The 24,993-nt window shown below is 55.5% G+C and overlaps 5 protein-coding genes across 6 annotated transcripts; 3 read left to right on the top strand and 2 right to left on the bottom strand.

The window, feature by feature from the left end:
* Positions 1 to 12,538: 12,538 nt before the first annotated feature.
* On the top strand, positions 12,539 to 13,852 carry IUM83_15765 (Drug/Metabolite Transporter (DMT) Superfamily; the record flags this gene model as incomplete). Its single annotated transcript, XM_067940605.1, has 2 exons — positions 12,539 to 13,330; positions 13,412 to 13,852. The coding sequence occupies 2 exons, from the start codon at positions 12,539 to 12,541 to the stop codon at positions 13,850 to 13,852; spliced, it is 1,233 nt and encodes a 410-aa protein (XP_067782040.1).
* A 238-nt stretch (positions 13,853 to 14,090) lies between these two features.
* IUM83_15764 (putative serine protease family S28) lies at positions 14,091 to 15,845 on the bottom strand (the record flags this gene model as incomplete). The annotated part of the gene is made up of 2 exons (XM_067940604.1): positions 14,091 to 15,398; positions 15,492 to 15,845. 2 exons carry the CDS (start codon positions 15,843 to 15,845, stop codon positions 14,091 to 14,093), a joined length of 1,662 nt encoding a protein of 553 aa, XP_067782041.1.
* A 369-nt stretch (positions 15,846 to 16,214) lies between these two features.
* On the top strand, positions 16,215 to 17,222 carry IUM83_15763 (adaptin earbinding coat-associated protein 2 (necap-2) isoform; the record flags this gene model as incomplete). The annotated part of the gene is made up of 6 exons (XM_067940603.1): positions 16,215 to 16,227; positions 16,308 to 16,386; positions 16,460 to 16,614; positions 16,682 to 16,732; positions 16,806 to 16,887; positions 16,961 to 17,222. The coding sequence occupies 6 exons, from the start codon at positions 16,215 to 16,217 to the stop codon at positions 17,220 to 17,222; spliced, it is 642 nt and encodes a 213-aa protein (XP_067782032.1).
* Positions 17,223 to 18,090: 868 nt separating this feature from the next.
* IUM83_15762 (O-acetyl-ADP-ribose deacetylase) lies at positions 18,091 to 18,447 on the top strand (the record flags this gene model as incomplete). Its single annotated transcript, XM_067940602.1, has 1 exon — positions 18,091 to 18,447. The coding sequence occupies one exon, from the start codon at positions 18,091 to 18,093 to the stop codon at positions 18,445 to 18,447; it is 357 nt and encodes a 118-aa protein (XP_067782039.1).
* A 138-nt stretch (positions 18,448 to 18,585) lies between these two features.
* Positions 18,586 to 21,177, bottom strand: IUM83_15761 (uncharacterized protein; the record flags this gene model as incomplete). 2 transcript variants are annotated; one of them, XM_067940601.1, is made up of 2 exons in its annotated part: positions 18,586 to 18,749; positions 18,861 to 21,177. In XM_067940601.1, the coding sequence occupies 2 exons, from the start codon at positions 21,175 to 21,177 to the stop codon at positions 18,586 to 18,588; spliced, it is 2,481 nt and encodes an 826-aa protein (XP_067782037.1). The 2 variants fall into 2 exon arrangements, with proteins under 2 accessions (XP_067782037.1, XP_067782036.1); XM_067940600.1 differs by lacking the exon at positions 18,586 to 18,749 and having other exon boundaries at positions 19,454 to 19,474; positions 19,561 to 21,177.
* Positions 21,178 to 24,993: the final 3,816 nt, after the last annotated feature.

Raw genomic sequence — 24,993 nt, 5'->3', positions numbered from 1 at the left:
CTGATGTCAGCACAACGGAGCAAGTTCCTGGCTCGACCCCGGCGGAGGCAGCGCGTAGGAGGCGCGCTGCAATGACGGCGTCTCAAACAGAACGACGCCGCGCGCGAGACAGAGAGAGAGCCCGAATTAGAAGGGCGAACATGACGGGATCCCAACGCGAGCGTCAAAGACGTAGAGATGCAGAACGCCAAAGGACACGTAGGGCTCTATTAACAGAGGCCGAACGAAGCACAGCGCGCGAGCAAAGCCGTTTACTACAGGCCGCTAGAAGAGCTAACCAAACCGAGCAACAACGGGAGATCATGCAGGAGACCGATCGTCTACAACACGCCCAACAACGCCAGCAAGAAACGCCAGATGAACGTGAAGAACGCCAGGAACGCGAACGCGTTCGCCAGGAAGAACGTCGGGCTAATCTGACGCAAGAAGAAGCGGAAGCAGAGCGAGTGGCTCTTCGGGAGTATCAAGCCACGGTTCGAGACGCTCAAGAGGAGGAGGTGAGAGAGGAACGACGACAACAGGAGCGTATACGGCGCAGCACTCTTCGCAGAGGTCATGCACTCGCAAACCAGGAGGATTTCAGAGTCTCCATGCTCAGCGGCGACAACATCGTTAATGGGCGCCACAGACTGCCTCCAACTACGATCTGCCCTCATTGCAACGCGTGGAAATGGCCTGCAGAGTCCAAAAAGGCTGTTGTTTGGAGGAGCGGTGCAGCTACCTTCACTACGAGCTGCGCCTCCGCGACTGCACCAGTTGTACACGGATGCCGAGTTTCGGCGCCGCATTCGTGCCTACAACCAAGTTTTGCCTTCACGTCGATTGGGGCTTCCTGTAGCAACCGGTCCAACTTCAGGGACGTGAACCAAGACGAGAGCGTTGCTGGACAACGTGGTGTATACACGTATCGTATTCAAGGAGCCATGGGGCACTACTTGGGCTCTCTACTTCCGCGTATCGATACGTTCACAAACGAGCCCATGCCCCCAAGTTTGCCCAGATCTACATCGTCGATCCAGACATGCAACAGCGAGCGGAGCGTCGCCGAGGTATTTTCGCTGACCTCCACGCCGGGACGCTGCTGGAGATGGAGCAGATGATGGAGGAGTGCAATCCGTTCGCGCAACAATATCTCAACTTCGCGGAGAAGCTGCGCGCCGACCAGGCGGCGGGAAAGGAGGTGGTTGATATGGTGTTCCGGCTGCACGAGAAGAGGTCAAACCCACGAACCCACAACCTACCAACGGTCTCGGAAGTTGGGGCGACTCTTATCGAGGATGGCAACTTGGACAGCCCGCGCGACATCCTTCTGCGTACTAAAGATCACTCGCTGCTTCGGCTCTTCGAGACGCACTCTGTGTATGACCCGTTGCAGTACCCACTACTTCTTCCGCATGGAGAACTGGGTTGGACCTACACAGACGTGTATGCGAACAACGTGGTGCGCAGAAAGAAGCGTGAAATGTCCCTCCGAGAGCATGTAGCCTACCGGTTATTCCAGAAAGTCGGTGACGAGTCGGTACTGCACCAAGGTGGGCGATTATTCCAGCAGTACTGCGTAGATCAACGAGCCAAGTGCGAGCAAGAGCAACTGCGTTGGGTGGCATCCCATCAAGCTGAACTTCGCGCCGATCAGTACAGCGGGGTTCGAGACGCGCTTCTAAGTGAAAACACGGCGGTTCTGCGCGAGGGCGAAGCCCTATTGACGGAGTACAACCGCGAAACTGGGGCGCTCCAGCACCCCGATGAACCGCAGCGTCGCTCGGGACACTTCCTGGACCAAATCGGCAAGCGCATCGTTCTACCAGCTACGCATTCGGGGAGTCCGCGGGCCATGTACAAGTCTTACCAAGATTCCATGGCTATCGTGCGGGAGTACGGGAAACCGGACGTCTTCGTTACTATGACGTGCAACCCTACGTGGGACGAGATCCAGGAAAAGATACCGGAGCCAAACCAAAGCGCACAAGACCGCCCGGACATTGTAGCCCGCGTTTGGCAGCAGAAATTGGCGGCGATGCTGAAAGACTTGGATGAAGGCGTACTGGGACGTGTTCTGGCGAGGATCTACGTGGTGGAGTTCCAGAAGAGGGCCTCCCACACGCACACATTCTGATTATTCTCGCAGACGAAGACAAGCCGCGTACAAGACAAATCATCGACAAGTTGTGCTCTTCGGAGCTCCCGGACGCCGAGATCAACCCCAGCTGTACGAGACCATCCTCACTTGCATGATGCATGGTCCATGTGGCGCGGCGAACCCCTCCAGCCCCTGCATGAAGGACGGAAAGTGCACGAAGGGATACCCGAAGCCGTTGGTAGAGGTTACCCAAGGAAACGTGAACGGGTTTCCTGTCTGCAGACGTCGCCGCCGGCCACCGGGAGTACTCAAGTTCAAGGGAAGGGAGTACGACAACGCCACCATTAACCAATGGGTGGTCCCGTACAATCCCTACCTTTCGCAGAAGTACAACTGCCATATCAACGTGGAGGTTTGTACGGCCCTCACGGCGGTCAAATATCTGTACAAGTACGTCTACAAGGGGTCCGACAAGGCTGTAATCACTGTGGAAACGGTGGGCGGGGAGTCGAACGGTGCAAGGATGGATCCCAACGAGATTCTTCGGTACCTGAACGCAAGGTATATATCTCCGATAGAGGCATGTATGCGGCTTCTCGACTTCTCCGTTCAAGGCAAGACGCATTCCATCGTACAGCTGACGATCCACCTGGAGAACGAGCAATTCGTGACCTTCCGTTCGAGCGACAACCCGGATCGAGTTCTCACTCGCGGTCGCCACTCGATGTTGACCCGCTTCTTCGAATTGTGTGCGAGCGAGGCTCCGGAGAACCAAGTTGCAAAGACCATGGTGTACCAAGACATCCCGAAGCTATTCCGATGGGATGACAAGGCAAAGAAATGGGTTCGTCGCAAACAATACCAAGCGGCGCTTGGGCGGATGGTTCATGTGACCCCTCGGGACATGGAGCGGTTCTACATGCGTGTACTGCTGTGTCACCGGAAGGGACCTCAGTCCTTTGCCAAGCTTCGGACAGTGGATGGTGTTACGTATGCGTCGTACCGCCAAGCCGCACTCAAACTGGGCTACCTTGAAGACGACGCAGAATGGATTGCGTGTATGGAAGAAGCCGCTGCCTTCAAGATGCCGTACCAACTCCGCCAGCTCTTCGCGACGATCATTGTTTATTCTCAAGTTTCGGAGGTTCGCGTTCTGTGGAATCGATTCTACGACGTTCTTTCTGAAGACTTCGCGCACACATACCGGGGCTTGGAAGGACAGGAGAAGGAAGACATGATCAGGTTCCACACACTCAAGGACCTTAACGACCTGCTCCAAATCAATGGCTACGTAGTGGCGGACTTTGACCTCCCTCAGCTGGATGACTACCCGCGGCTGGTGCTGGATTCGCTGCTGCGGAACAACCTCATTCGACGCGAACTGGAGGGGTACCAGCACTCTACCCTTCAAGCCATTGTGGACCAAGAAAGCCAGCTGAACGACGGCCAACGAGCTATTTACGACGAAATCATCCAGGCGGCCGAAGCACCAGTTCAAGGCAACAAGCTGTTCTTTATTGACGGCCCGGGAGGTACAGGAAAGTCAACTCTGCTGCGGCATATCCTGGCGAAGGTGCGACTGTCCGGGAAGATCGCGATTGCTGTGGCTTCGAGTGGAATTGCTTCGCTGTTGCTCATGGGTGGGCGCACAGCGCATTCGACGTTCAAGATACCTCTCAAGCTGAACGACAAGTCGACGTGTGCGATTTACAAACAATCGCGCCTCAAGATGTTGATCGAGCGAGCCAGTTTGGTTATCTGGGACGAAGCTCCAATGACTCACAGGCACGCCTTCGAAGCGGTGGACAGGTCTTTGCGTGACATCATGGGTAACGACCAGGAGCCTTTTGGAGGGAAAGTATTTGTACTTTCCGGTGACTTCCGCCAGATTTTGCCGGTGGTAGTGCGCGGCACACCAGCGGAGACCATCGGCGCGTGTCTGAAGTCATCTACGCTATGGCGACACTTCAAGCAGCTGCATCTCACGGAAAACATGCGTGTACAATCGGCAAGTAACGAAAGCACCGCCGCAGAGCTCGCAGCTTTCTCGGAGTTTCTCCTACAAGTGGGAGAGGGTAGACACGAGGTCAACAGGTCCCTGGGCAGGGACTTTGTGAAGATTCCGCGCGATATGCTGATCGACAACATCTACGAAGAAGGAGACGACATTGAAGACGAAGAAATCACACCTGGAGCTGTTCCACGGGGTTTGAAGAACATTATTGATAAGATGTACGCCGACATCAACGATCCCGAGGTTGCTACGGACGAGTACTTCGCCAACAGGACCATCTTGACGACTACCAACGCCGTGGTGCACCGCATCAACCAAGCTGTCTCTGAACGACTCTCCGGGGAGGCCCGCGAGTATCTATCGGTGGATTCAGTGGATGACGACAACGAAGGAAACTTCTTCGAGCCGGAGGTGTTGCATTCGGTGACTATCAACGGTATTCCTCCACACAAACTTACATTGAAGGAAGGCGCCCCAATTATGATGATGAGAAACCTGAACCCCGACTTGGGCCTCTGCAACGGAACGCGACTACGGGTTGTCCAGCTCAAGCCCCACGTTATTCATGCTACCATCATGACTGGCGAGCGCATAGGCCAAAACGTTCTAATTCCAAGGATCGTCTTCGTCAGCGATGGGGACGCGCGCGAGTTCCCCCTTCCGCTTGCGACGCAAGCAGTTTCCAGTTGTACCAGCTTTCGCCATGACCATCAACAAAGCCCAAGGCCAAACCGTCCAGAACCTAGGTTTGTATCTGGCGACACCCTGCTTCTCCCACGGACAGCTCTACGTGGCGCTGTCGAGAGTTACATCCAGGTCCAAGTTCAAGGCTTTGATCGAGTATCCGGAGCTGGAGGAAGACGACGGTGCATACACTGACAACATTGTGTACAGGCAGATATTCGAAGATGCTTAGGCGGAGTAGGCATTCAGCAGTACACACTTCATAATTACATAAATACATGTCTTTTTTGGAAGTGCGTTTTCACATTAGCAATGCATCCCTTTGACGAAACCATCGCCCGCCGGAGCGAAGCGGAGGCGGGCATACCCATACCCCAACGTCAAGCGTTGTATAAGCAAACCAACCAGCCCGCCGGAGCGAAGCGGAGGCGGGCGGCCCATACTACTGTGGCCAAACCCACACCCACCGCCGCGAAGCGGCGGCGCTCGGCTAGTCTACCACAACTAACCGAGTATCCTGTAAGTTTGTCTGTAAGTTCGTCGTGTTCCGCCCTTGGGGCATCAGCCTGCCGTAGCGCATTGTCCTACCGCCCTGCATTAGCGCATTAGTAACCTGCCCTATGGCATCTCACCATCTTCCGGACTGGCTTATGTTTGCCCGATATTACAACATAGCCATGCGTGATAATTATAACGCGCTGTGATTGGCCGATTTTGCCTCAGCGCTCACATTTCCTTTTTTGAATTCCGCGCGCGGCGGAGCGAGGAAGCGCTCGGACGTCGGGCGCTGCAGCGAGCCCCACAGGACGCGAGCGCCGCACAGGGACTAAGGTACGCTTAGCTACATAGTTTCCTAACTGTAATAGAAGTGTCGGTTTCGGGAGTTCCGCCTGTTGGGATAACTGGTACCTTCAGGGCAGTCGAGGTATTATAGTGTGGGATTAAGGGCGGCCTGGTGCCTACTCCGGTGGGGCCACGGGGAGTTGCAGTGGGTTCCACGACACGGCCATGTAGTCGAGACTCCCCCGTTGGCGCACAGATGCCAGGCAGGCCGTCCCGAATCTGCAACATTGCTCTCTTGCTTGCATCCCGGGTTTAATTACCTTGGAGAATGGCATTTGGGTACTGCAGCTCTCCACTATACTGACCGTTACTTTCTCTAAAGTGGGTAGCAATACCCATTTTAAGATGATAAGAAAGACTGCAGCTGGCACCCGCCGCCGACGTAGGATTGCGCGTGCCCTTGCCGCAGCGACCGCTCTTGGGAGCCGCGACCCTGAGGTGCCCACGTCCGCCCGCCAGCGGCGTGGGAAATCTCATACCAATCCGGGGTAAATGGGGCAGATCTCGGCGAAGCCGGGTGACCTGCCTCATCTCCGGGCCAGTGGTCGTGTATGGGACCGGCGCTTTAGGTGGACGCACCTATTTGCGCTTCTGTGTCCGCGGCGGGGCGCGTGTATAGGACCCTGGAAATGGCGACGGTGTTCTTAGACTTTATGTCTAACGCGTCATGTGACTCTGTTGCGTGTACGCAGCCCAGAATGGCTCGAACGAAAAGGAAATGGACGCGCGAGGAGATCGAGCAGGCCTTGCGGGACAACGAGCGTATCAACGCAACCCCGGCTGCTCCAGAGGAGCCTGCCGCTAAAAGGCGCCGCCAAGCGCGTCGGAGGGCTAAACGATACAACTTAAACAAGGAATTTCAATCGCTTATCGTGACAGACACGGCCGCTACTGTCACGGCTGTCGAGAGTCATGTTGCGGCCGGAAACACGTCTGTTGGGCCTCCACCAATCCGCAGAGAAGAACCTCCGGTCCAGGCAGCGGCGCCTGTTGATTCTACAGTTGTAGCAACTGATGTCAGCACAACGGAGCAAGTTCCTGGCTCGACCCCGGCGGAGGCAGCGCGTAGGAGGCGCGCTGCAATGACGGCGTCTCAAACAGAACGACGCCGCGCGCGAGACAGAGAGAGAGCCCGAATTAGAAGGGCGAACATGACGGGATCCCAACGCGAGCGTCAAAGACGTAGAGATGCAGAACGCCAAAGGACACGTAGGGCTCTATTAACAGAGGCCGAACGAAGCACAGCGCGCGAGCAAAGCCGTTTACTACAGGCCGCTAGAAGAGCTAACCAAACCGAGCAACAACGGGAGATCATGCAGGAGACCGATCGTCTACAACACGCCCAACAACGCCAGCAAGAAACGCCAGATGAACGTGAAGAACGCCAGGAACGCGAACGCGTTCGCCAGGAAGAACGTCGGGCTAATCTGACGCAAGAAGAAGCGGAAGCAGAGCGAGTGGCTCTTCGGGAGTATCAAGCCACGGTTCGAGACGCTCAAGAGGAGGAGGTGAGAGAGGAACGACGACAACAGGAGCGTATACGGCGCAGCACTCTTCGCAGAGGTCATGCACTCGCAAACCAGGAGGATTTCAGAGTCTCCATGCTCAGCGGCGACAACATCGTTAATGGGCGCCACAGACTGCCTCCAACTACGATCTGCCCTCATTGCAACGCGTGGAAATGGCCTGCAGAGTCCAAAAAAGGCTGTTGTTTGGAGGGAGCGGTGCAGCTACCTTCACTACGAGCTGCGCCTCCGCGACTGCACCAGTTGTACACGGATGCCGAGTTTCGGCGCCGCATTCGTGCCTACAACCAAGTTTTTGCCTTCACGTCGATTGGGGCTTCCTGTAGCAACCGGTCCAACTTCAGGGACGTGAACCAAGACGAGAGCGTTGCTGGACAACGTGGTGTATACACGTATCGTATTCAAGGAGCCATGGGGCACTACTTGGGCTCTCTACTTCCGCGTATCGATACGTTCACAAACGAGCCCATGCCCCCCAAGTTTGCCCAGATCTACATCGTCGATCCAGACATGCAACAGCGAGCGGAGCGTCGCCGAGGTATTTTCGCTGACCTCCACGCCGGGACGCTGCTGGAGATGGAGCAGATGATGGAGGAGTGCAATCCGTTCGCGCAACAATATCTCAACTTCGCGGAGAAGCTGCGCGCCGACCAGGCGGCGGGAAAGGAGGTGGTTGATATGGTGTTCCGGCTGCACGAGAAGAGGTCAAACCCACGAACCCACAACCTACCAACGGTCTCGGAAGTTGGGGCGACTCTTATCGAGGATGGCAACTTGGACAGCCCGCGCGACATCCTTCTGCGTACTAAAGATCACTCGCTGCTTCGGCTCTTCGAGACGCACTCTGTGTATGACCCGTTGCAGTACCCACTACTTCTTCCGCATGGAGAACTGGGTTGGACCTACACAGACGTGTATGCGAACAACGTGGTGCGCAGAAAGAAGCGTGAAATGTCCCTCCGAGAGCATGTAGCCTACCGGTTATTCCAGAAAGTCGGTGACGAGTCGGTACTGCACCAAGGTGGGCGATTATTCCAGCAGTACTGCGTAGATCAACGAGCCAAGTGCGAGCAAGAGCAACTGCGTTGGGTGGCATCCCATCAAGCTGAACTTCGCGCCGATCAGTACAGCGGGGTTCGAGACGCGCTTCTAAGTGAAAACACGGCGGTTCTGCGCGAGGGCGAAGCCCTATTGACGGAGTACAACCGCGAAACTGGGGCGCTCCAGCACCCCGATGAACCGCAGCGTCGCTCGGGACACTTCCTGGACCAAATCGGCAAGCGCATCGTTCTACCAGCTACGCATTCGGGGAGTCCGCGGGCCATGTACAAGTCTTACCAAGATTCCATGGCTATCGTGCGGGAGTACGGGAAACCGGACGTCTTCGTTACTATGACGTGCAACCCTACGTGGGACGAGATCCAGGAAAAGATACCGGAGCCAAACCAAAGCGCACAAGACCGCCCGGACATTGTAGCCCGCGTTTGGCAGCAGAAATTGGCGGCGATGCTGAAAGACTTGGATGAAGGCGTACTGGGACGTGTTCTGGCGAGGATCTACGTGGTGGAGTTCCAGAAGAGGGGCCTCCCACACGCACACATTCTGATTATTCTCGCAGACGAAGACAAGCCGCGTACAAGACAAATCATCGACAAGTTGTGCTCTTCGGAGCTCCCGGACGCCGAGATCAACCCCCAGCTGTACGAGACCATCCTCACTTGCATGATGCATGGTCCATGTGGCGCGGCGAACCCCTCCAGCCCCTGCATGAAGGACGGAAAGTGCACGAAGGGATACCCGAAGCCGTTGGTAGAGGTTACCCAAGGAAACGTGAACGGGTTTCCTGTCTGCAGACGTCGCCGCCGGCCACCGGGAGTACTCAAGTTCAAGGGAAGGGAGTACGACAACGCCACCATTAACCAATGGGTGGTCCCGTACAATCCCTACCTTTCGCAGAAGTACAACTGCCATATCAACGTGGAGGTTTGTACGGCCCTCACGGCGGTCAAATATCTGTACAAGTACGTCTACAAGGGGTCCGACAAGGCTGTAATAACTGTGGAAACGGTTGGCGGGGAGTCGAACGGTGCAAGGATGGATCCCAACGAGATTCTTCGGTACCTGAACGCAAGGTATATATCTCCGATAGAGGCATGTATGCGGCTTCTCGACTTCTCCGTTCAAGGCAAGACGCACTCCATCGTACAGCTGACGATCCACCTGGAGAACGAGCAATTTGTGACCTTCCGTTCGAGCGACAACCCGGATCGAGTTCTCACGCGTGGTCGCCACTCGATGTTGACCCGCTTCTTCGAACTGTGCGCGAGTGAGGCCCCGGAGAACCAAGTTGCAAAGACCATGGTGTACCAAGACATTCCGAAGCTATTCCGATGGGATGACAAGGCAAAGAGATGGGTTCGTCGCAAACAATACCAAGCGGCGCTTGGGCGGATGGTTCATGTGACCCCTCGGGACATGGAGAGGTTCTACATGCGTGTACTGCTGTGTCACCGCAGGGACCTCAGTCCTTTGCCAAGCTTCGGACAGTGGATGGTGTTACGTATGCGTCGTACCGCCAGGCCGCACTCAAACTGGGCTACCTTGAAGACGACGCAGAATGGATTGCGTGTATGGAAGAAGCCGCTGCCTTCAAGATGCCGTACCAACTCCGCCAGCTCTTCGCGACGATCATTGTTTATTCTCAAGTTTCGGAGGTTCGCGTACTGTGGAATCGATTCTACGACGTTCTTTCTGAAGACTTCGCGCACACATACCGGGGCTTGGAAGGACAGGAGAAGGAAGACATGATCAGGTTCCACACACTCAAGGACCTTAACGACCTGCTCCAAATCAATGGCTACGTAGTGGCGGACTTTGACCTCCCTCAGCTGGATGACTACCCGCGGCTGGTGCTGGATTCGCTGCTGCGGAACAACCTCATTCGACGCGAACTGGAGGGGTACCAGCACTCTACCCTTCAAGCCATTGTGGACCAAGAAAGCCAGCTGAACGACGGCCAACGAGCTATTTACGACGAAATCATCCAGGCGGCCGAAGCACCAGTTCAAGGCAACAAGCTGTTCTTTATTGACGGCCCGGGAGGTACAGGAAAGTCAACTCTGCTGCGGCATATCCTGGCGAAGGTGCGACTGTCCGGGAAGATCGCGATTGCTGTGGCTTCGAGTGGAATTGCTTCGCTGTTGCTCATGGGTGGGCGCACAGCGCATTCGACGTTCAAGATACCTCTCAAGCTGAACGACAAGTCGACGTGTGCGATTTACAAACAATCGCGCCTCAAGATGTTGATCGAGCGAGCCAGTTTGGTTATCTGGGACGAAGCTCCAATGACTCACAGGCACGCCTTCGAAGCGGTGGACAGGTCTTTGCGTGACATCATGGGTAACGACCAGGAGCCTTTTGGAGGGAAAGTATTTGTACTTTCCGGTGACTTCCGCCAGATTTTGCCGGTGGTAGTGCGCGGCACACCAGCGGAGACCATCGGCGCGTGTCTGAAGTCATCTACGCTATGGCGACACTTCAAGCAGCTGCATCTCACGGAAAACATGCGTGTACAATCGGCAAGTAACGAAAGCACCGCCGCAGAGCTCGCAGCTTTCTCGGAGTTTCTCCTACAAGTGGGAGAGGGTAGACACGAGGTCAACAGGTCCCTGGGCAGGGACTTTGTGAAGATTCCGCGCGATATGCTGATCGACAACATCTACGAAGAAGGAGACGACATTGAAGACGAAGAAATCACACCTGGAGCTGTTCCACGGGGTTTGAAGAACATTATTGATAAGATGTACGCCGACATCAACGATCCCGAGGTTGCTACGGACGAGTACTTCGCCAACAGGACCATCTTGACGACTACCAACGCCGTGGTGCACCGCATCAACCAAGCTGTCTCTGAACGACTCTCCGGGGAGGCCCGCGAGTATCTATCGGTGGATTCAGTGGATGACGACAACGAAGGAAACTTCTTCGAGCCGGAGGTGTTGCATTCGGTGACTATCAACGGTATTCCTCCACACAAACTTACATTGAAGGAAGGCGCCCCAATTATGATGATGAGAAACCTGAACCCCGACTTGGGCCTCTGCAACGGAACGCGACTACGGGTTGTCCAGCTCAAGCCCCACGTTATTCATGCTACCATCATGACTGGCGAGCGCATAGGCCAAAACGTTCTAATTCCAAGGATCGTCTTCGTCAGCGATGGGGACGCGCGCGAGTTCCCCTTCCGCTTGCGACGCAAGCAGTTTCCAGTTGTACCAGCTTTCGCCATGACCATCAACAAAGCCCAAGGCCAAACCGTCCAGAACCTAGGTTTGTATCTGGCGACACCCTGCTTCTCCCACGGACAGCTCTACGTGGCGCTGTCGAGAGTTACATCCAGGTCCAAGTTCAAGGCTTTGATCGAGTATCCGGAGCTGGAGGAAGACGACGGTGCATACACTGACAACATTGTGTACAGGCAGATATTCGAAGATGCTTAGGCGGAGTAGGCATTCAGCAGTACACACTTCATAATTACATAAATACATGTCTTTTTTGGAAGTGCGTTTCACATTAGCAATGCATCCCTTTGACGAAACCATCGCCCGCCGGAGCGAAGCGGAGGCGGGCATACCCATACCCCAACGTCAAGCGTTGTATAAGCAAACCAACCAGCCCGCCGGAGCGAAGCGGAGGCGGGCGGCCCACACTACTGTGGCCAAACCCACACCCACCGCCGCGAAGCGGCGGCGCTCGGCTAGTCTCCGCACATTGACCTTGGTCTCAGTTGAGAAATGCCACAATCCACTGCTGTACTGTATCGTAGGCGCGGGGCTGAACCGTATGGTGGAGCTCGCAGTCAAGCGGCTGCGCGCGACGACCGGCATCCACCTCAGCGTCATGGAGGTGGAGGCGAGCTAAGCACTGACCTAAAAGATGGCAACGGGGACTCGCAGTATCAAGTGTACGCCCCCTCCAAGATTCACGCAGCAGAATCCGCGGGGAATGCAGCGGCAGTGTGAAAATTCAGGTTGCAACGCCCGCCCCGCCCACACGCGTCCTCGCTGCTTCCGTTTCGATGGCGCGCCGCAGCATCGCACTGCACTGTATTGCCGCAGATCATGAGCACCCGAGTGTCGGCATGTCTCCGCCGTTACCCCTAACTTGGCATTACACGATCCCAGAGCAAACAACTGCCGCCCTTGATGACGTTCCGCTAGTCAAAGTGTACCATTAAGCCGGTACATTCGCGCACGATCCCTATTTCTATCGTCAGTTCGGCGGCGATCGAGCAAGAATCGCTCGCTATCCCTATCGCTATCGCCTTCGAGTCACAGCCGCATTCCCCGCGCAGCGCGCAAGTGACCGGCACAGACACAGGTTAGCATAGCAATGGCTCTGGAGACGCTCAGTGCTCGGCCGCGAGCCCAGTCGGCCGGCGCCGGCCTCCTGCAGACGGCCAAGGGCGGCCACGTGTCCGTGGACGTGCGCCCCGAGGCCGACGACGACGAGGACACGAGCTCCGAGACGACGCAGCTGCTGGACGAGGACAGCGACAGCAGCAGCAGCAACAACAAGGCCAAGGCCAAGCAGCTGAGCGTGGACCTGGAGGCCGCCGACGATCAGGAGCTCAAGAAGAAGGCCAAGGCCGCCGCCGCGCCCAAGACGTCGTACGTCGCGCCCTCCGTCGTGGTCTTCTGGCTCAGCATGTGGTTCACGCAGAACATCGGCGTGACGTTCTGGAACAAGAAGGCGCTGGGCGCGCTGCGCCTGCCCGTGACGCTCACGTTCGTGCACATGGCCTGCAACACGCTGGGCGCCTTCTTCTACATCCACGTGTACAAGGGCATCGAGCGCAAGCCGCTCAAGCCCGGCCAGCAGCAGCTCATGCTCTACTTCTCGCTCATCTTCGTGAGCAACATCATCACGGGCAACTGGAGCCTCGGGCTCGTGTCCATCTCGTTCAACCAGGTCATGCGCGCGCTCGTGCCGGCGGTCGTCGTCGTGCTCAGCATGCTCATCCTCGGCAAGTCGTACTCGCTCAAGCGCAAGCTCTCGCTCGTGCCCGTGGCCTTCGGCGTCTACCTGGCCTGCACGGGCGACAACTCGTGCACGGTGCTTGGCTTCATCATCACGGCTGTAGCCATCGTCTTCGCTGGCTTGAAGGCAGTGCTGTCCAACAAGGTACGGCGGTGGTTGACGCCTTCTGGAACTTCTGTCCATGGTCTAACTGGCGCTTTGTGTTGTCTGTATGCGTGAATTCAGTTCCTGAGCGGCGATTTGAAGCTGCACCCCGTGGACTTGATCCTGCACCAGGCGCCGCTGTCGGCTTGCTGGTGTCTGATCACCATGTTCTTGACCGGCGAGGTGGACACGGTCATGAACAACTGGGAGGTCGTGCCGGCAGCCAGCTTCTGGTTCATCCTGACCGGCATCATCAGCTTCATGCTGAACGTGACGAGCTTCATGGCAAACAAGGTCACGTCACCTGTGACGCTGTGCGTGTGCGGCAACATGAAGCAGGTGGTCGTCATCGTAATGTCCATCCTCATCAACCACGACGTGATCACGGTGCAGAAAGCCATCGGCATCGTCGTTGTATCTATCGGTGGCGCTACCTACGCCTACATCTCGACGAAGGAGACAATGGGCCAGTCCACGGTTCCCGTACCAGCTAAAACTAAAGTGCAGACGCAAACGGCGTAATTGGTCTCGACCGCAGCTGATCACGACGCTTGCGATCGAGAACCTCAATATTGATGCGTATGCTAAGCTATAGACAACAGGCAAGAATGGACATGCATGTTCATTTCAAGAAAAAAAAATGAAAAGATGAAGATACACAAGTAGTCTGGGTCATCGTACGTCGGGCATGCTGCCATCGACCTCTACTCGTACAGCTCCCACCAACCGGGGTTGGAGTCGTCTTTATCTGTTGTAGCTCTCAAAACTCGTGCGTGTGCGCAAGTCGGTATCGAATCATATCCATTCGACCAGGAGCGTCGCGAACAACGTCAGCGTGTAGCACTCCCACCAACGCAAGGAACGCGACAATTATGGGGATCAAGACCAATGGTGACGATCTGTGCAACCCTGCAAGCTGGAGGCCCGCAAGCTCCTGTTCGCCGTTGTCGTCGTCGTGCGTGTGAGGAAGAGCAGCTGATTCGTGTACGATGTTCGCCGCAGCCTCCATTTCACTCGAAGCACCAAGCCACTTAGTCAAGTACTCGAGGATCTGCTCGCGCTGCTTCTTCAGCGGCTCAGGCACGTCCGGGTTGGCACGAAGGTCGCCACAGTGTCCACACAGCTCGCACTTGGCCAGGTTGGCAATCTCGTCATCTGACAGCGTCTCAAGCACTGAGGCACGCTGCCACGGATCATCGCCGCCGTTCGAAAAGAAAATCTTGTGGCCGTTTGGATGGTCTCCTCCGTACAGCTTGGTAATCTCGTCGACGCCTTCGGACGGGTGCACCACGTCGCCAAAGACAATTTGGCACTGCTTGAGATGGTAGTCCAGGTCTACCATCGCCGCGCGCAGGCTTTTCTCCTTGGGGGCGACCTGGAAGTACGCGAGCTGCGAGCACTTCTGCCAGCGCCAGGAGCGACCGTCTCCCCAGCGAGCACGGTCTTTCGCCAGGCACTTGGTATCGTAAAAGCACTCGCTGCCAAACGAAGATCCATACATGTCGATCGTGAAGTTGGCAAACGAGTCGACCAGCGAAGAATTACGCTCGAAGGCGCCGACCATGCTCTCGCACACAATGTCCTTGTGGCCGTACTGCACTGCCATCGCAGCAGCATCGGCGATCATGTAGAAAAAGTCGGCATCCTCTAGCGCCTGCGCTCCAAACAGCCCCTTCACTTTCGTTGCATTGCCGCTCGCAATCTCCTTCTCGAACTCCGCCGTCGTGAGACGTAGCACGTCCGCGCAGGACGGGCCCGCCGCCAGCGCCACCTGCTCGTCGAACTGGTGGAACTTGTACACCGGCTGCACGACTCCGGACGACGACAGCGACGCGACGGTCGTGTCCGGGTAGGCGACCCTGAACCAGGCCGACAGTGCTCCAGGGTAGGACCCCCCAATTGCGATCCACTGGTTTGCATCCTCCGCCCCCAACTTCTTCTGATAACTCTCCTTGAAGTGCTTCAGATCCGCCAGCGCCTGCTGCACCGTCAAGAAGCGGTAGTTGGCCGTGGACAGGTCTCCATTCGGCACACTCTTGCCGTAGAATCGGTGCTCCAGAGCCACAATCTAGAAAATAAATAAATGAACAACACAGTACCATAATATACTACATTTTAATAACAATATGACAAGCTTCAACGTCGGAGGAAGGGAGGATACCTTGGCTCCGAACTTCTGGGCGATGACGTGCACGAAGCCGGCGGGCGCCTGCTCCAGCGCGCCCTCGCCGCCGATGTAGAGGATCACGGGCCCGCCGGGCGCCGTCCAGAACTCGTCCACCTCGTAGTAGCGCTGCTGGAACGTGGCGATGGCGCTGGCGTTGGCCGGCGCGAAGTGGTCGAGCCGCTGGCTGAACCAGAGCTGCTGCGCCTGCGCGCGGAAGAGCAGCTGGTCCTCCGCCTGCACCAGCTGCCACAGACGCCCGGCCTGGGCGTGCGGGGGCAGCGTCGAGCCGTCGGCGGCGCGCGCGCAGAGCGCCACGAGCAGCAGCGCCAGGAGCAGCAGAGCGGCCATGGTCGGAGGCTGAGATATCGGTGCTGAAAGGATGTGTCCGCTCGGCCGTCAAACGGTGTCGACCGAATGTCGTCCGAACTATCGGAGAATTACAAAGTAGCCGCAACTTCAACTTGACGGCAACTGCAACTTGGTATCTAGCGACGAATACACAGCAGTGCAGCAGTACTGCTAGTGTTGTGATAATGAGAAGAAGAAGGCACAGCAACTTTGGCGCACCGCAAGCGACCTGAGCTGGAAGTTGCTGGGCGCTGCATTTAGACGCTCAAAGGACGCGTAACGGACCCCCAGGCGCAACTACGACGAAAACCCGCCAGTTCAATTCCTTAGCCTCCTCGCGGCATCGCCCTCCTAGTGCACAGCGCCACCATGGCTGAAGTCGGTGCGTGTCTATTGACGTGGCAAAGGTGAACCGAGGTGAAAGGCTCGTGCTCACCCAACATTCTCTCTTCGTCGAGGCAGAAGTGCAGCGCGTCCTGGCGACGATCAACCAGGTCTTTGTCTTCCAGATCCCGCCGCAGACCACGGCGGCAGGACACAGGTATGGAGTTACGACCAAAAAGGGAACACATTTGCTGAGGTCTTCTGATGGTTTCTCGTTGCGCACTTGTTAGAGCCGACTCGTGGCCCAGCACACCAGCATGGACCGGCCGTCTGCAGGTCTCCTCTGTCGGCGAAGATGCAGTCATTGAGCTCAAGGACCCCAACACGGGCGCCTTGTTCGCAGCCTGCCCGATCAAGGCTGGCGGACCGCCTGCCATCCAGAAAGGTAAACCATCACTACAGTTTGTTCACGCGTGTTCCAGAGCATTAAAACAGCCTATTGAATGCTGCAGTGGTCGACAGCAGCCGCTACTTTGTCCTTCGCGCCGTCGACCGTGCATCTGGTGCGCTCCTTGCAGAAAAGTAGGCTTTTGCGGCCATTGAACTAGCCGCTCATGCTTTTATGGTGCTCTGCAGGCCGTCACGCATTCATCGGTATTGCGTTTAACAACCGCAGTGACGCCTTCGACTTCAATGTTGCCATCGATGATTTCAACAAGTGGGTTGCTTTAGTTTGCAACTCGCCTAGTGTGCTTGAGTGCTGACACTGATGCGGACATGTGCTTGTCCAGAGAGCTGAAGCGCGAGAAAACTCAAATGCAGACCACCACCTCCGCCCCGCCTGTCGACTACTCCCTCAAGGAAGGCCAGACAATTCGGATCAAGCTCAACACCAAGAAGAAGGATGCGGATAAAGCTGAGGAAGATGACGACGTCGATCCATTCGCTTCGTCGAGCTCGCCGAAGAAGGCAAGCACCAGCTCTGCTAGCGGCGAAGCTGATCTGCTGGGGTTCTCGAGCACTACGTCGGCCAGCAACTGGGAAACCTTTTAAAATCGGCACAGGTAGCTCGGCCCAGGGGACAGGAAACTGTAGCTGGGAAGACTAGAGCATACCTCAAAAACTACTAAAGAAAAACTGGTTTTACGATAGCTTTCGCACTACGTTGAAGTTGACGGTCTCCGATATATTTTTTTTGAAAGAGATCGATCCGCCAGTTAGTTTTCACTTCGAAAGCATAGGTTAAAGCTTACAACCCAAGCGTTGGCAGAACCGAGGAATGTGGTCGGGTGGATGTCGCTCGGCAAAGACCGGAAGGCTTAGCTCTGCTGCGGTGGCCTCAAAGCTTCGTCTGGCTGGGACGCTGCTATTGCGCAAAGACCTTTTTCACGATTTTCTCCTGTACTTGGACGCAGATAGCCTGCTAGCATTGTGCCAGGCAATGGATCACCTAGGTACGGCTCGAGATGCGAACGGACAGATTTCCAGGATGTATCCCATTCTTCGTGACGATGTGTGGTGGCACCACTTGCTTCAGGCACATTGCCACGTTGATCTCGAAGCATTCAGTGTGCACCGCAGTGTATCAGCGCTGACGGGTGGCTGCGACGCACTGGCAGACTATCTGAGTCTACGCAGTCAGATCGACTGCTTCGCGCGCTGTATTCAAGTGATCAAGGGTGATCTGGGGACGATCACACATGTCGAAGATGAGCAGATTGACTGCCTTGTGTTCCCAGCATCGCGCACGTACCTGAACCCACAGAGAGGCGTTGCTGGTCGAGTTCATGAGCGCGCAGGGTCTGATCTCGACCGCGCCGTAACGAACCGTGGTTTACGACACGCAGCAAAGGCAGGAAATGTGCTTTGCACTGTGGGGTGTAGCTCTGGGGTGCGATTGCTAGTGCACTGTGTGGGTCCTATGGCAGGCGTTCGGGGCGCGGATTCGCTCCTGTACAAGACGTACGTGAACGCACTGCTCGCGGCCGACAACAACCACGCCACGTGTGCTGCCGTAGCTTCCATTTCGACGGGATTGTTTCACTTTCCTGTACCACGGGCTGCCGACATTGCGCTCAGTGCTGTGCGCGATTTAATTCGACTGCGACCTCACTGGAACCTCAAGGTTGTGTTTGTTCGCATCGACGACGATGTCTACCAGAACTTCCAGCGCGCTCGTCAAGAAACCAGTCAAGCTTTTTACACGACGGGATTCGCGTTCCCACGCTTGGTGAAGAACTTATCGATGGCAGAGCCAGTGACCGGAAATGAAGCTTAGGATAAGCAACAATGTCAAGATAACTCATGGCAGCGAGCCTGATCAGGTAGCCATTTCACGTGCGAAGTAGTGAAGGTGAAGAAAAGAAGGAAGATAATCACAAATCATTTTACCATGAACGCATCAAACGAACCACAGTTACTTGCTCTTGTCTTCTGCCATCATTTGCTTCAGCCGAGTCATGTTCAGCGGTGGGAAGAGCCTTTCATACCGCTTCCAGGCGCGACGTGGTTGTCGTGCCGAGCGGGCCTGATCCTCTTCATTAGCTTGGTCACGAACATGTGAACCGAGTGATCGACATACTGCATCCAGTGAATAACTGTCAGCGATGATAGTCGTGCGATCAGATTGAGTCTTTCGTCGGGATACAAATGGCGAAGATGGCTGCTCGAATTGAGGCGATTGGGACCCACCTTCAAAAGAGGGGAGGATCTCCCGCCGTCGGCGCTTTTGGGCTTGCTCGCGCTGTTGAGCATCACTTTGCGGCTGTGGCGGTGACACAATCACGGCGTTTTCTTGCACCAGATCGGCATTAGTAGTTTCGGGTGATGGATCCTCAGGACTGGTGTGTTCGCGTTTACGTTTGGAGGCTCGAGGCCCGGTAGTTGAGGGCTCACTGCGTTTAGCTTGGCTCAAGTTGCTACCGACAGAAATGACGAGGTTGGACGGACTCTTGGCTGGCGATAGTTTAGCTGACTCATCTGTCCGGGGAACTGGGTTTGTGGAGGTCAGGGGGTTGCCGCCACGACTTGAGTCATTTGAATGTGCTGGTGAGTGTGACGTCACGCTCAGTGCCTGGCGCGTATTCGTTCTCATTTCCGTGCCTGGTTTCACTGTTTGTTTGGACGAAGAAGGCGTTTTGAGATCCGGCGTCGCCTCTTTGGGCGGCGACTGCTTTTGGGGAGTGACGGTGACATCAACATAATCTTCGGTCAAGGTAAGGTCGTCATCTACTGAGTTTGATGCATCGGCTGCGGGACTGTGAACCTCGCTGGTGATGCGATCATTACGCCTTGATGCCGTCGACCTCGGGGATGCCATATCATCCGAAATCATGCCCTCGTATTCGAAAGCATTCGCATCTTCGTCATTATCGATAGCATATTCCAGCACCACCGTCGCCTGGGACGAAATGAATTCCTCTGGTTCATCTTCCTTGCTCTCCGTGACCTCTTTTTCACTCTCTGGTTGATTAAGAAGCTGCGTGGCTTGTTGATCATCCTCGGCAGATTCATTAAATTCTTCATCGGACCTATGAGCGTCCGGGTGGGAGTCTTCGGCGGATGGAGTTCCTAGTCCAACAAGGTTTGACGCCAGCTTTCTAAAAATTGTGCCCCATCCTGTTTGGCGCGATGGCGTTTCCGGCGTCTGGTGTGATTTTTGTGGGGTCTGAGAAGATGCACGATCAGCTGCAGAATCACTTGCGGCTTGCTGCGAAGCTTCAGCGTCAGTCTTGGGCTCTACCGCCTGCATAGCCTTAGTTGCAGAGGTAAGAACTGCGGGTGGGGCCTTTCCGGGGCTATCGTCCGTCAGATCCACAATCATGCACGAACTCTGCGACGGCTTTGGCGTCGTTGGTGCCGGGCTAGAGCGAACAGGCGTGCTGGAACTAGCTCGACGCTGAGATTTGAGCGTGCTAGCCTTCGCGTCCTTGGCTTCTTGCTCACCGTTATCTTCATCCTCCGTATCACTTTCCAAGTCGCTGCCGACCACGAACGTCTCTCGAATATTCTCCTGTTGGAAGTGGAACTTCGGGCTATCCAGCGTTGAGTCCACACTGACCTCTCCACTCAAAGTCACCGACGGGTTCCCGGGCAGTGTCACGGACGACGTCGACGAATGCGCCGACAGCACCACTGACAGGTCGCCCGACGACGCCAGCGAGTCCTGCGTCGACTGTGCGTTCCCCTGCACCACCTGGGACTCCGGCATGGGCACGTGTCCGTTCTCCTCGATCAGCTCCGAGTCAGTTGGTTGCGGCCCAGTGGTGGTGGGGAGTCCCCAGTCGTCCTGCTCCTCGAGCTGCTGCTCCTGGTCCTCCGGGATGACGCAGTCCTCCTCGCGCAGCGGCCTGTCATCGTCGAACCTGCCGCCGGCCGTTCTGAGGGGCGGCAGGCCCTGATGGATCATAAGCTGCTTCTCCAGCTCCGCGTCGCTCAGCGCCTGCAGCCTTTCGGCCACCGCCGGGTGGCTGTACACGTCCGGCTGCGGCTTGACCGCCAGCTCGTTCTCTTCCACGACGGCCAGCGCGTCCACACACAGGTAGACGCGCGCGCCGCCGCGACCCACGTTGGGCGCCGACACGGACGCATTGTTGTTGTTGTTGTTATTGCGGCTACTGCTGCTGCTGTGGAGCGCGTCCTCCGCCAGACAGCGCGCCAAGGTGGCGAAGTGGTACTTGGTGACGCGCACGACGCTGCCGCGCAGCCTGCCGAGCGTCTGGAAGCCCTGCTGCTGCAGCAGCGCCTCACCCACGTGGGCGGGCACGAAGGCCTCCACGTCGAACGCGCGGTCCACAAGCGTCGCCGTGTGGCGCGAGCTGTTGGTGCGACGCACGAGCATCACGCGCGACTGGCTGGGGGCCGAGGCGGCGGCCTGCGACTCCGTGTCCTCGCTCAGGCTCTCGGAGAAGCTGTCGGCGGGCGCGGCCTCCGCTGGCGCGCGCACGCCCAGCGCCGCCAGCAGCTCCCGCAGCAGGAACTCGGTCGTGAAGCTCGTCCGCGGCGCCATCTCGTCTGGGTTGTGTGACTCGCGCACTGAGGCGATCGGACTTAGGCGGAAGTTTGAATTTCGGCGACGTAGAATAGGAGGTGCGGAATTATGTGCCGCGGAGCGTGGCTACTTTCTCAGTGCATTGTTTGACGAACGGGTCATGTACGAGTAGATAGACCACTCCTCTGTATCTTATGCGTCTTCAGTGTGGCCAGCGTGCAGGAGGAGCTGGGCAACATCGGTACCAGTGTTCACTACATTCCGGCTGGGTGCACAAGGAAACGCATAAGCTTCGGACGTGGAAATGATGGCACCGCTTAAGAAGAAAGTGAAGTCGAGATGCGCGGAAGCTGCGCGGCTGAACAGGCTTCCTGAAAACTCGGTCGAGCGTCGACGATACATGTTCGATCAAGCAATACGCGCACTTGCGGCAATTACACCTGATACGGTAAGGCACGGGTAAGGTCAACCTGGTACGAATTATAAGTGTGTGATCTGATTGGTTGAATATATGCCGATTTTGTTCAAGTCAAATTTTATACTAAGGGAATCTGCCACTTTAGTGCACTAGAAGCATATTAGTGCACTAATAGAAACGACCAATCACGCCAAAACCCTACGAGCTCTGGTATATTACTGGATGAAATATTTGAAACCGTAAAACCTGCCATTATGTATACAGCTCCTGTTGGCTAACTCTCGACCACCCGATTTGTCTCGTCTGCTTTTGCAGTTAGTACTAGTGGCATGAGCTTAACTATTTGACTATCACTACCAAATTGACCTCGCCCCGAGAATCATGACCAAGAAGCGCGGAGACTACACCAAAAGCAAGCTAAACTCTACCGCAAGCTAATTAAGTGGGTAGGCAAGCGCAAGAAAGACGAATCGATGGAGTCTCAGTGACGTGGCCCTCAACCACGCCTGACAGCTGAGGCAGAGCAACACCTTTGTGAGTGGATAATGGGGCGACAGCTTATCGGGAAGCCGGCCAAACGTGGGGAAATCATTGCCAAGGCCAGCACGATAGCTGAGATGACTACGGGCACTGGCGCTGGTAGCGGCTGGTACAGGCGCTTTATGAAGCGGCGCCGGCGTCGATTAAGCAAGCCGCTTGGCTTCACGTGAAGAAAACCGTCCAACAACAGCTTCTCGTCCTCCCACCACCACGCACGAAAGACAGGAAGCGGAAGACAGCGACAGTTGGTGGGCGATTGCTAACCCGTGAACTACTAGAGAACCTACAAGCAAAACCTCGAAAGGCACGGCAAAAAGGTTCCCGACTGACACCGGTTCATACGGAGGTTGAAAATGCTCCAGGCGCACCCGAGCAATCGCTGTTTGAAGTTTAGTCAAGAGATAAGACAGACAGGCAAATCAATGTTAGTTACTGTAAGTCAATTGCACACACAGATGAGCAGATAATCATACCTTTATAACAGTGCGGAGAATTAACGTGTCCGAGGGGACTCGAACCCGCGACAACCATGCTCCCCGTAGGGCCCTCATTAAGCCAGCGGCGTTAACCGACTGAGCTGTCAGCACTGTCGAAATGACAAATTATTTCCAAGATACATATCCTTTCAAAACTGATGTGTTTGCATTTTTATCGTGTATTATAGGTTACCTAACCACTGAACGAAAGAAACACTGTCCCAGTTTGAGAAATGCTGGTTTATACAAATACTAAGATAAAAAGGAGCACTAAACTGGCAATCAGCAGGAAATAGGCCATTCACTACAGTCCATCCAAACTACCCAATAAGAGCCTCTCCATACCAGAATTAATCTGTGAAAGAGAGTAAACAAACACCTGTCTGGGCATGCATATTGCACACTGAAACTCACAGTAGACTTTCGGCTATCGCGCCTTGACTGATGCCCTTTGAAAAGTGCACTAAATTGGCAAATTCCCTTAGTAGAGAAAATTTGACTTGTCGCTCTAAATGTAGAGAGTGGCTACATCTTTCAGATGGTGGGATCTTTCCGAATATGTTGGTACTAACGTTTAGTATTCGAAAAAATCCGTTAGAGTGTTTTCAACGTAGCTCACAGGCGATTACCAAATGCCTTGGACCGATTGCAATCCGCGTCGAGGAACGGGCTATGCAAATTTAGTCAAGATTTCACAGTGTACACTGTACTAAGTACATCTCTCGACATCATTGGCTTCGACAAAATGTTACATCCCACCATTCAAACAACGCGATAAGATCATTGTTCCCAATGATGTATTGATTAATATATAGTCATTCACGTCGTGATCAGACCAGGAAAGCGACAAACCGTCTCTCACGAGGTTACACCCTGCGTACGGGCGGTGTGGGTTCTGGTGCGTCGGTATCGTTCAATGACAATTTAACGTTCACGATGGCTGAAACCGTGTTGGCGCTGACGAGAGCTGCAACAACCAGGAGGAGAGTATAGCGGAGAAGCTGCATGGCTTATCTTGAAGGCGGCGGTGTCGTCGGAAGGGTAGACTTGAGCGCTTGGGTGCAAATTGTGGAATGAAGGCTTATGTCAATACTGCTTTCAGAGGATCGTCGTAAGGCGCCTGCCAGTGTTCAGGGACGGTTACGCTCAAACTGAATAATCACAAGGGACACAACCCCCTGGCTGGCTCATATAACGCAACCAGTGACAGCAAGTGGAGCGATTCCGCAACGTTTTGGACGAATCAAGTCGGACCAAACGTTAGTTGACGGTCGCCCCGTAAACTTCACCTTTGAAGCCGTCTCGTAAGCCGTCTCGTAAGCCGTCCCGTAAGTCGTCCCGTTATTACGTGTTGTAAATTACCACGTAATTATAAATTACATAAACAGTAATGTAAATGTATATAGCGCAATGCGTTACAACTACACACTACATCTTAAGGGCCGTTCTTAACGGAGCGGGTGTGCGGTAGGCTCGGTAGGCCGGGGTAGGCTGCGCACCGGCTCTGTGCAGCAATCGGGACTACCTCGAGGGAATTTTCGATCACGGATCGGTATGCTCCCTACGCCCTACACGAGGGGGGGGGGTGCGCTGTCCGTGGTAGGCTGCCCAGATTCAGACTCTCCATCCAAATGGAACGCCCTCGAGGGTTGCTGCGCACCATTGTCCAGCCCAGCGCGAGCTCCTCTGACTTGCTCTCGGGTCCCAGCGCTGACGACGTGTCTACCTCCGACACCCAGGACACGAGCATCGCATGCACCTTCCGTCCTCTCGCTCAAGCAGACGAGTTGTCTGGCTGTAGTGGCGGCAGTCATTCTCCCCGCATAGCGCAGTATGCGAGCAGCGAATCCACGCTCCCCCCACCAGCGCGACACGAGTATCACCAGGCAGAGGAGGAGAAGTGTGAAGATATCGTCGAAAGCAGTGAACGCGCTGATGCCCTGCTCGCTGGCCATGATTTTGTTCGCGCGTCGGCTTCCGCTGATGCTGCTTCTCTATACCCTGAACTCTCGCTGCAGCGACACACACGACAATGTCATTCATCTCTTCATCACTGGACGAACTGCTCAATTCCTCGTCGTCCGCATCGACTAGCTGAGGGAACATACGTAGTATCTGCCACAGGGGGTTCGGGGCGTTTTGCGAATGAGACAATTTCTCGGACACAGGTACAGTCTGGTACAGCGGCCTACCGCCCTACACTCCGTCATTCTTAACGACGACGCGCAGAGTGGTACTCTCTACGCCCCACCGCCCTCCCAGCCTACCGCTCCGTTAAGAACGGCCCTAAAGGGTTTGAGCTTACTTCCTGGTAAGAGCCAGTGGACGCCTACCAAAAAAATGGAAATCGCCCAACATATTGTACCGGCCAGTAAAGTTTGTACCGGGATTTGTAACATG

Source organism: Phytophthora cinnamomi, assembly GCF_018691715.1.
Source record: "Phytophthora cinnamomi strain GKB4 chromosome Unknown Contig111, whole genome shotgun sequence".
NCBI classification, from domain to species: domain Eukaryota; phylum Oomycota; class Peronosporomycetes; order Peronosporales; family Peronosporaceae; genus Phytophthora; species Phytophthora cinnamomi.
Note: the sequence above shows the minus strand (reverse complement) of the source record. Positions and strands in the feature narration are given on the sequence as shown.